This window comes from Dioscorea cayenensis, chromosome 11, assembly GCF_009730915.1.
Source record: "Dioscorea cayenensis subsp. rotundata cultivar TDr96_F1 chromosome 11, TDr96_F1_v2_PseudoChromosome.rev07_lg8_w22 25.fasta, whole genome shotgun sequence".
In the NCBI taxonomy this organism is placed as follows: domain Eukaryota; kingdom Viridiplantae; phylum Streptophyta; class Magnoliopsida; order Dioscoreales; family Dioscoreaceae; genus Dioscorea; species Dioscorea cayenensis.
The window spans coordinates 5,004,053-5,015,394 of NC_052481.1; the positions used below are offsets into that span (position 1 = coordinate 5,004,053).

Genomic DNA, 11,342 nt, shown 5'->3' on the forward strand with positions numbered 1-11,342 from the left:
ATCAGCTAATAGATAATATGGAGAGGTCAAGTAGACAATCGAAATATATATCTAATCATAACTCTTAAAAAAATAAAAATTCAAGTAGCCTCCACTCGATGTAATAGAAGTCATCACTACAAAGTTTAGTATATTTGGATTTCCTTAAAGTAAGTGATAAAAAAATAGTAACTCCCATCACACCCGAGCAAATTTTTTTCACAATTACAAAGAACTTGTTCTTGATATGCTTTTGTATTCTAGAGTAGTTGCCCTGCAATAACACCTTGGTATCATTATGTGAGGAACCCAAGAATTACAATAGAAACAGCAAAAGGAACTCATATGACTTCTTCAGTGTTTAAAAAGAAATTAAACACATGTCCTCTGGGTTATTAGGCATGTTTTCTTACAATAACCAAACAAAGATAGGATGGATACAGCCGAAAGGCAAACCTGTTTGAGTGCAACAGCTAAACCAGATATAGTTTTCACAGTCAAAACATCCAAAAAAAAAGAGAGGTTTCACGTTCATGGTTTCACAGTCAAAACATCCCAAAAAAAAAAAGAAAAAGAATCACAATCAAGTAAATGAGACCAAAATGGAAAAAATGAGGATCAAAGGTCTGGAAACTATGATACTGGATCTATTCAAACCAAGAATGAGGCTAGATCCAAAGGACAAGGGAGGAGAAGTACCTTGTCGTCGTTGGCGGTGGATCCCAACCTGAGCACAGAGCAAGAAGAGAAGCACGGAGCGGTGAGGATCGGTGGGGGTTGCTCAAGAAAAAAGGGAAAGTTGTTTTGTTTTCTTGAAGGTGACTTTAACCAATTATTTTGCAGGATTTTAACTTACAGCAAAAGTAGTTGTAAGTTGAAATCCTGCAATAGTACAATCAAGTGCAAAATATTTACATGTAAAATGCTTTTCACAGGTAACCAAACAATGTTTTACATGTAACTCCACTTGCAATACAGCTAGTTGCAGCTACTTGCAGGTTACCAAACAGCCCCTAAAGTAGTTATGCTCATTTTACCCTTTAGTAGTACAAATATTGAAGTGCAGCTATGTTGGGGAATTAGTGGTTGTGAATGATCATTAAGAAGAAATTTGTTGTCTCGGAAGTAAACAAGTTAGTATCGCGATCATGAGCATGTGAGATTAGAATACTTTGGCCAAGGTAGTCAAACTAGTCATGTGGGACACGAAAGGTAGTTTAATAATCTTACTTTACTATAGTTATTTGCATATGATTGAGTTTAATGAGTTTGAGGATCTCCATGGCTCTCACTCGATTGATACAAGAATGAAGGGTTTATACATATTTGTAATTATAATTGGAAATATTCGTAATGATCTACTCATTCTTGTTCTATTAGGCAACGATGTGGGGCCGCGAGGCTAGCTAATTGTCACCCACATCTTTGATCGATATCCTCCTATTACCAATCGGGAATCTAGAAAATCACTCTTAAAGGAATTGAGAATCAGTCTCGTTTTGAGCATAGGGGCAAAATTATCAATTTAAATTTTACTTCATGAGATGAAGTGAAATTATAAATTGGTCTAAAGTTTTGGTTTAAATTTAAACTTTGATTAAAGTTCGATGGAGTTGAATAATTATTCAATATTCTTGTTTATAAAACAATTTTAACATATATTCTTAAAACATATAGTAAGAAATAAAAAAAACTTCAAACAAAACTACATGTTTTGGAGAAGAAAAGCTTTTACCTCTCTATATACTAAATACTTGACTTTGATACCATGGATTTTCGGGGAGTGAGGGAGGAGGGTGTTGTGCTCCGTTACAACTATGGGATTGTGAGAGTTATCAAAGTGAAGCAGGGGAAACTATGAAAGAAGGTTATAATGGACAGAGATGAGAAGCTCACACAAAAAGATTACTCAAAGGCTAATGCTTTCATTTATGTATTTTATTTTGGAAATAAAAAAATGCAATGTTTATATAATTGTTCTCCTTGTATCAGTTTAAGATTTTTATCTTTGGTTCGCTTAACATATTTATCATATGTAATAATTGTTTATAATGTTCAAATATGTCTTAATTCTATTAAATGAGTTAAATCTCCTAATATTATCAATTTATTTAATAACCTTTAAAGTCATTTTCAATTCATAAAAAATTCTTATGCTTTTTAATTTTAATAAATATTTTTCTCTGGCTTTTTTTCAAAATCATTTATTATCTTAATTAATAGGTTGATATTATAATATTTTATTTATTGTTCTACACTTAAATTCTTAAAATATATTCTCATTAATATATTATTTATGAACAATGCGGAGACTTCTTCTAATGTCTTAAAATAAATTACTCTTTTTATTAAATCTTCTATTTCAGTTTTTATATCGGATTATAACCAATGTTGTCAAATTCGGACTGGTCTGACCGGTTCGACCGGAAAACTGAGAACCGGCCATGAGACCAGTCAGATTACCCCCTTTGACCCGTTCTTGAAATAACCTTGTCAAAAATAAGATGTCCCGGCCGGTTTACCTGGGAACCCGGTGACTTGGCCGGATCTAACCGATTATAAAAATATTTAAAAAAAATAAGAAGATTGAAGGTGAAGAATGGGAGGAGAAGTGAAAGAATTTTTGGCGGCGGTGAGAATAGAGAGAAATGAGAGAACGGGAGAAAAGAGAGAGAGAGAGAGAGAGAGAGAGTTCACCTTTTCTGTGAGTCCCAAGGGAGGCTAAGGGTGAAAGAGAGAGTTGAGGGTTCAGTTCATATGTTTTGTTTTGTGTTTTTTTTTTTAATTTTTTTAAAATATTTAAATTTTAAAATTTAATAATATATAAAACTAAATTTTTAAATATTAAATTAATTTTATTTAGATATTTTTAAAAATAAGGAAAGTATATAAAATTAAAATTTTAAATATGATATTTAACTGATTGTGTTTTTAATTTTTAAAAATATATGTATTATTATTATTATTATTATTATTATTATATTTTTTTTTAATATTTTATTATTAATCTCAGTTTAACTCAGTAAAACCCATCAATCCTTGACCTCTGGGTTTGGCTAGGTAGATGCCCAAGTCAAATCTGACTACTTTGGTTATATCTAAAAATTCTACTTTTATTCTTGAATTGTTTCTTAGTTCTTTGTCAGACCTTTTTAATTTAATTGGAGCACACATATACTCTTATATTACATGAGGCTTGAACTCATCTATTCAACAAGATTCAATGTATGTAAGAAACTTGCTGACTAAGAGTTTGATGGTCCATAAATAAAAATAAAGCTAGAAGTAAAATTTATTTGTTGGTCTCATAAGAACAGCTGCATGTCCTTTGCCCTTTAAGTCACACCCAACATGCAACTACCACCTGACACGCGGGAGGGGGCATATCCTTTCCACCAGAGAGGGAAGGGCTATATATATTATGTTTTTATTTTTTATTTTTAAAAATATATCTATCTGTTTTAGAGTTTTTTTTATTTAAAAAAAAATTTTTTTTTTACAAATCACCTTTCTCTCTTTTATCTTCTTTTCGGTTTTGTTATTTTTATTTTTCTCCTCTTTTTGGATTTTGTTGTTAATTTTTACAATATCTTTATCTCTCCTTATGATTTTTTTATTTTTATTTTAAAAAAATTCAATTTTTTAACAAATTAATACCATTAGTTTAAAACATAATAATATTTTTAAATAATATTTTAAAAAATTATTATTTAATCTATTGATAATTTATAAATTACTTTATATATTGTATATTTTAAAAAAAATCTATATTTTAGCTTTTAATTTTTATAAATTAGATTATATAACATATAAAATTATATTTTTAGTAGAATTATTGTAAAAATTTATTATTTGATACCTGATTTTTATAAATTAAATTATAAATTAATATATAAATAAAATAAAATAAAAAAAATTAATTATTTTTTTAATTAATTTTTTATTATATAATTTTTAGCTCCGCGGCTGAGTAACATCTAGCATGCATATCCTTTCCCTTGTAAGTCCCACGTGACAACATGCATTCCGTACCACTTTGAATCTTTGACATCCAATTAATTCATCATTATCTACAATTAAAAAAAACAAATACTATAAAATCGCTGGATCAGTTACAAAAGAAGGACCTCCTCCGAAGCAGAGAACGGAAAGGTGGTCTAAGTAGGATGGACGGTCACGATCAACCCAAATTGCCATCGGACGGTCCACAAGCAGCTGTCGTTGTTCAATCGGACGGCCAAGGTGCCAGTTCCTCGGCAGAGAACAGCGAGGTGATTCTTTTTTTTTCTTTTTTTTTTTTTTGCATATTACCCTTTGAAGACTTTGAAAATTTTCAGAAGTAACAACTAATTATTTATTTAACTGCTTGAAAATTTTTAGAAGAATTTCTGAAAATGGAGAGGGGCTTTGTGAATCTATGATTACAAATGTATTTTTAATAAAAATAATAATTAGAAGTTTAAAAAAAAATTTGGAGAAAGTTTAAGGCTTTAGCTAAAATTCTCTATCTCTTCACAGATCTTGCAAACCTAACTCAATCTCTCTTTCTCTCTCTCTTAGCAGAGAAAGGGCAAAATATTTGTTGGAAATTGAGGGGAGCTGGAGTAATCAGAGAAAAGATTAAATTCTTTTTAATTGATGGTTAGTTTAGATTCTCTCTTTCTGTTTTTCTTTAATTGATTGTATGTATTTTAGTATTAGTTTTAGGAGTTTAGATTTTAGAGTTGAGACCAGTGGAAAAAGTTTCAATCTAATTTTGTTTTTCATTTTTCATTTTGTTGTTTTGATGTTATAATTCAGAAAAAGAAATGGGTTTTGAAATGTAGATTGATTTGCTTTGGAAATGAGTGATTTTTATGATGTGCATCAGTGCAGGTACTGTTGTACACTCACATTTTGTTCAGGTCTTTAATTCATTGAAAACTTTGTTTGAATTGACTTTGTGTTTTTTTTTATTGAGTTTCCTAATCTGTGTTTGTTGATGAGTTGCAGAATTTTAGTGATTTATATGCAATTATCCCATCAATTTCTGTAAAGAATTGGAGTTTGGCTCTGAATCCGATTAGAATTTTTGCAAATCTTTGAAAATAGTAAGTAATCAAGAACAAACTCATTACTATTTCTTTCCAATTTTTCCAGTATTACTTCTATTGATGCTCACATGAGTTTGCCAGTAGAGATATAATCATATAAAACCTTAAAAATAAGTATCAAACTGGAAAGTATTAGATATCAGTAAGTGGATGTGGCATGTAAAACTCTTTTTGGTTTGGAAGCACAATTGAATTGTGCTCCTTGTTCTGTTTCTCTTGTTAAACTATCAGAAATAAGAGTTTTTTCATCTAATGCAGAAATTGAGGAGCATATCAAGTCCCGCATCAGCTAGTGTTCCTATGGGAGAGTTCCGTGGTCCTGAATATCGAGGCGTTGTCGAAGAATCACCTCGAATATGCAACTCTCAAAAAGTATCTATCATGCCACTCATCTTCTTGATATTCTATGAAGTATCTGGTGGCCCTTTCGGCATTGAGGATAGTGTTAATGCAGCTGGTCCTCTTTTAGCCATTGCCGGCTTTCTGGTATTCCCATTCATATGGAGTATTCCAGAGGCATTGATCACTGCCGAGCTAGGTACAATGTTTCCCGAAAACGGTGGATATGTAGTTTGGGTTTCGTCGGCTTTGGGACCTTTCTGGGGGTTTCAGCTAGGCTGGATGAAATGGCTGAGTGGTGTGATCGACAATGCTCTTTACCCGGTTCTCTTTTTAGACTATCTGAAGTCCAGTTTCCATGTTTTGGGTGGTGGTTGGCCGAGGACTTTGGCAGTGTTAATCTTGACTGCAGTTTTAACTTACATGAATTATAGAGGCCTAACTATAGTTGGATGGATAGCTGTTTTTCTCGGTGTTTTCTCAATCCTTCCTTTCATCATCATGGGCTTTGTCGCTATTCCTAAACTGAAGCCTTCAAGATGGTTGGTCGTAGACATGAAGAATGTTAACTGGAGTTTATACTTGAATACTCTGTTTTGGAATCTGAATTATTGGGACTCTATCAGTACTTTAGCAGGCGAAGTTCACAACCCGAAAAAAATCCTACCGAAGGCACTCTTATACGCAATGGTTCTTGTAATGGCAGGATATTTATTTCCACTTCTTACAGGCACAGGAGCTATTCCGCTCGATCGAGAGCAGTGGGAAGATGGCTATTTCTCCCAAATTGCAATGGCCATCGGCGGAGCTTGGTTGCGATCATGGTTGCAAGGAGCCTCAGCATTGTCAAACATGGGCATGTTTCTCACAGAAATGAGTAGTGATTCATACCAACTTCTTGGAATGGCAGAGAGGGGGATGCTCCCTGCATTTTTTGGCAAGAGGTCTCGATACGGAACTCCGCTTGTGGGCATATTGTTCTCTGCTTCCGGTGTGATTTTGCTATCATGGATGAGCTTTCAAGAGATCGTTGCAGCAGAGAATTTTCTATACTGTTTCGGAATGCTGTTAGAATTTGTGGCTTTCATAAGGTTAAGAGTGAAGCACCCGAGAGCGCATCGACCTTATAAGGTGCCTCTAGGAACAGCAGGTGTCGTTATGATGCTTATTCCGCCTAGTGTTTTGATAGTTGTGGTTCTGGTTTTCGCTTCGTGGAAGGTGATGCTTGTGAGCTTGATTGCAGTGTTCATCGGAATTGTGTTGCAACCAGGTCTCAAGTACATCGAGAAGAGACAGTGGCTGAAGTTTTCAGTGAGCCCTGATCTTCCTGTTTTTGTAGCTGCAGTGGATGATAATAATTTAAGTGACAGTAATGTTCAAAACTCTGATCAAATTAACCAATAGAAAGAAAATGTGATTCTAACATATATGGTTTCTATTCATAATCTAGTGAAAAAATAGCCTACGGTGATTTGTGAGTAGTTTGTTTGGGATGTTGTGTGAGGGAGTCTGCAATTCAATCAGTTGGCTTTTTATTGGTTTGATCAGTTTTAATTCTCTTCCCTTTGAAATTGCTCTCTTTGAAATTGTTCCAACAAAGTTACTTGTTTTGTGCCTTACATATATATATATATATATATATATTTGAGTTGAAGTTGGTAAGGACAGCTTTACAACATTGGTAAAATTATTTGAAAATACATAAATGATTATAAATGGAGAGGTATTTTTGTGATATTTGACAATTATTATGTAATAAATATGAAAGAAAATTATAAAATTTTAAATTTTCTTGCCTAATAGTTTTTAACTATTGTTTTAAGTTGAGATTTGAAATAATTTTTTTTAAAACTAATTTAATTGGAATAAATATGAAAGAGATATTTTCTTAGATTTCTTTTTTGGATAATTTTTTTAACATTATTATACGTTCAAATTTGAATTTTTCAAAACAATTTTTTTTAAACCTATTATCATAATTAATTTTGCAAATAATTTTAGTTTATAATTATAATTAATTTGTATTTAAAATTTCTTGAAGTACAGTAAAATAATTTTAAAAATATTTAATCTAAGAGGTTGTTGGGTTATTTATGAGTGAAATTGCATTAATGTCATCTAGTTTGTTGTATTTTATTTTCATTGTCTAGTTTGATATAAGTTAAGATGTATAATTACAATATAAGTGAAATGATAAGATTAACCCCAATTTTTATGTGTGTCATTCACAGCTAACAGGCAATAATAACAACACTCTTAAATCTTTTATCAAATTGAAGCCTAAAATTTGCTCGCTCAACTAAAGAATCCAACATGAATGATATCATGATAGCTGTCCAACATAAATTAGTTGCCTTCTTCTTTCCAACAAAATCATGGCATTATGGTGACATGCCCCATAGCTCCATATCTATTAGATTATGTAATTAGCATAAAAGTAATTATGCCATTTTTTGGAATATTCAATAAATTGCATAAGACAACAAAGCTATCGTCAAATGCTGCTACAAATTAAATTTATAAAGAAATATGCTACAAAAGCAAGTTTTATTAAATTAATTATTTTCTTGTTAGTGCCGAAGAGGTAGGAGTGTGATAAATATTCGCTCAATCTCATAATTAATGAAATCATATACAACAAACATGCAAGAAAAAAGAGACATGAAATGGTTATCTAGTTCGGCACAACCTTGCCTACATCTGGGGGGCTGAGCCCGGAGAAAATAATCCACTAAAAGAGGTAAAAGAATGAAGAGTACAACACACTCTTTTACTTACACAATGACAAAGAAAACTCTCTCAAAACTGCCCGATGCCCACTCTCCTCAAGCCACACACTTGGGTCTCCCTCTCGTGGTTCATCCTAAATCATCAAGCAGGTTATCTTATATGGATATTCCTATGTCCCAACAAAACTTCCTCTTTTAGATTCTCCATGGTTTCCTAACTTGGACACCTTCCAAAGTTAGATGTTGCAACCGAACTTGCAACACAGCCTGCCTTGCCGAATCTGACTGAGTTCTAGCCTAATTGCAACCAAACTTGAGACACCTTCAACCCTCCCAGTTTCTTCAGTTCGCTTCATAGCAGTTGACTCGTTTTAAGCTCCTTCTACCTGGAATTGCTTCATTCCTCACGTCATTTCAGCAAGTCCATCTCCGGACCAAAACACGAATCCATCTCACCAAAGATAGCCTCCAAAGATCTCCCGATCTTCTTTTCAAACTTGGTCCAAGTTTGAAAATCACATAATCCTCAAACTTGATCTTCATTCATCCAAGTTTGGGTCTCCTACATTGTGTTACTAAACTTGATCTCCTCTTATCCAAGTTTAACCTTCAATATCTTCCAAGCATTATCTTCAATCATCCAAGCTTGAGTCTTAAATCTTCAATCAAATCTCTCCATGTATGTCTTGTATCATTGAATAACTTTGCCCATAAATAGCCTTCATACCAACTTATGCTCCATGCAATCTTCATGGTGATCTTGCCAATCAATAAATTATTCCTTTCTTTTGAAAATAAACCTCTCATGAAAAGAGTTTACCAAAGATATAATTCATCATCCCTGATCTTACCAAAGATAGATAAAATCATACCTAAGATAAACTTGCTCTTCAAAAGAGATCCTTTTACCTTGATGCTCATGTTAAAAATATATTTTTCCTTGAATGAATCTTTTTGAGAGAAATATTCCAATAATAGTCTCCTACCAAGATCTTCTAGACACATCATCAAGTGCTTATGCCATTTCATCATCCTAGTCACCTTGCTTGGCAAATTATCTCCTTTTCCTCATCATCATTGCTTGTGTCACATCATCTGCTTGCTTGTCACATAATTCCAATTTTAGGCCTCCAGACCTAACAATTTTCTATAATCAAAGAACAAAATCTGAAAACTTATTGGTTCATAATACTAACACAACTCATACATAAATTTTTACAAAAAGAATAAGAGCAAGAATAAGATACGAAGTAAAGTTTATCTATTATTCCACATGCCATTCATCATTGCATCTTGTGTTTCCAACCATTTTCTTGCTTCTTCAAGGACTTGGGATTGAATTCTCACTTTAGGCACATTTGGTTCCCATTCTTCCAAATTTGATTTATACGTATCATTACTTCTTTGTAAAATATAATTATGTTGAATACATCACACAATGGTCATGTGAAGTATTCGACATCTAAGAGATAATATTTACCTATAAAAAAATAATTACAAGAAATTACACAATCATAATAGATTAAATATTTTAATTTTAATAAAATGATATAATACCAATGAGTATTGCAAATTTATTTCTCTTCCTAAAGCGTTCCTAAGAACAAGCGTATCATGTGTAGATTCCTCCCAACATGCTAATACATATTTAAATTTTTGTTCAAATCAATCACAACTAACAAATTTTGAGTGGAATGGGGTTTTTTCCACAAAAACATGCTACAATATTAGGAATGGGGGTGGGGCGGGGCGGGGCGGGGAATGGGATCCCCGTCCCCATCCCCGCTCTCCACGGGGCGGGGATTCCCCGGTTAAAATTCCCCGCGGGGAAAAATCCTCCCCCGCTCACTCCCCCGCGGGGATCCCCGCCCCGCCCAAAACATTAATATAAAAATTTTCTATAAATAACTATAATATTTCTAATGCATTTATGTTACACATGCTAAAGATGCTATATACAATTGAAAATAAAAAATATAATGTATGATGAAATAAAATAAAAATTCTCAACCAAAGTTTGTTTTTTTACAACATACGTACATCATGTATAAAATAAAAATTCACACAAAATATTTCTCCTAACAAGTCATAATATAATGTTTGATGAAACAACAACATTAAGGTACAAATAACATAAAGTTTAAAACTAAATTAAAATTACAAATCCATTAAATAAAATTCATAATGCAAAACTAGCACAATAATTTCATGCTTCCATCAATTTGTTTCTTCTTTCTCCAAGTCATTTATATTGAGAATCCAATTCCACTACCACTAGCATCATGACATGATAACTCCTCCTTCAATAATAAACAAAATTGTAAATATAATAAGATTATAAATAATATCAAGATTAAAGATAAAATTTTATAAAAAATCATATTTACCTCATCATTCTCATCCTCCTCTTCATCAAATGTAGAACAAATAGCTTGAATTGTTGACCATAAACAAGAATCTTCAAAAAAATAAAGAAATACATAATAATAACTAAAAAAATATAAAAAAATTTAAAAAGAAATACCATATATGTTTTTAATGAAATATATAAATTTAAATAGTTAATAAGTTGTATGAAATAATTGTGAGTTCCATAATAATAACTAAAAAAATATTAACAAATAAATATTTATTGATTATATATATATATATATAATATTATGTTAATGTTGAAATAATCTTTAAAAAATATATTAAAAATATATAATATATTTTTTTGGGGAATCCCCGCGGGGCACGGGGACTCCCCGTGCCCCGCGGGGATTCCCCACGGGAGCGGGCGGGGATCCCGTGGGGCGGGAGACCATTCCCCGCCCCGCCCGCCCCGCTAGGCGGGGAGGAATTTTTTCCCCGCTCCCGCCCTGCAGGGGGATGTTTCGAGAATCCCGCCCGTCGGGCGAGCCCCTGAGGCAGGGGATTCCCCGCCCCACCCCCATTCCTATACAATATCACTTATATCACTTGCAACAAATGCATGGATGTCATGCACTAGCAAGCACCATTGCGCAATCCTACATAATTAACAAAATAATTACTAATATCATGTAAGGTTTGATTAAAAGTCTAATTATAAATAATCCTCAACCGCTTACACTAAAATATGGCATGAATCTTGGATCTTGTGTGATGATTAGACTATTAGTTGTGCTAGGCAGTTGAATTAGTTAGTCACGAAGTTCTCTTGTAGCATATAAGACACGGT

At 32.7% G+C, this 11,342-nt stretch overlaps 1 protein-coding gene across 6 annotated transcripts; it reads left to right on the top strand.

Moving 5' to 3' along the window:
• The first annotated feature begins 4,123 nt into the window (after positions 1-4,123).
• On the top strand, positions 4,124-6,947 carry LOC120271873 (polyamine transporter PUT1-like). 6 transcript variants are annotated; one of them, XM_039278553.1, is made up of 4 exons: positions 4,126-4,250; positions 4,543-4,620; positions 4,972-5,069; positions 5,331-6,947. In XM_039278553.1, the coding sequence occupies exon 4, from the start codon at positions 5,373-5,375 to the stop codon at positions 6,813-6,815; it is 1,443 nt and encodes a 480-aa protein (XP_039134487.1). In that variant the 5' UTR covers positions 4,126-4,250; positions 4,543-4,620; positions 4,972-5,069; positions 5,331-5,372; the 3' UTR covers positions 6,816-6,947. The 6 variants fall into 6 exon arrangements, with proteins under 6 accessions (XP_039134484.1, XP_039134487.1, XP_039134485.1 ...); XM_039278551.1 differs by lacking the exon at positions 4,972-5,069; XM_039278554.1 differs by lacking the exon at positions 4,543-4,620 and having other exon boundaries at positions 4,180-4,250.
• Positions 6,948-11,342: the final 4,395 nt, after the last annotated feature.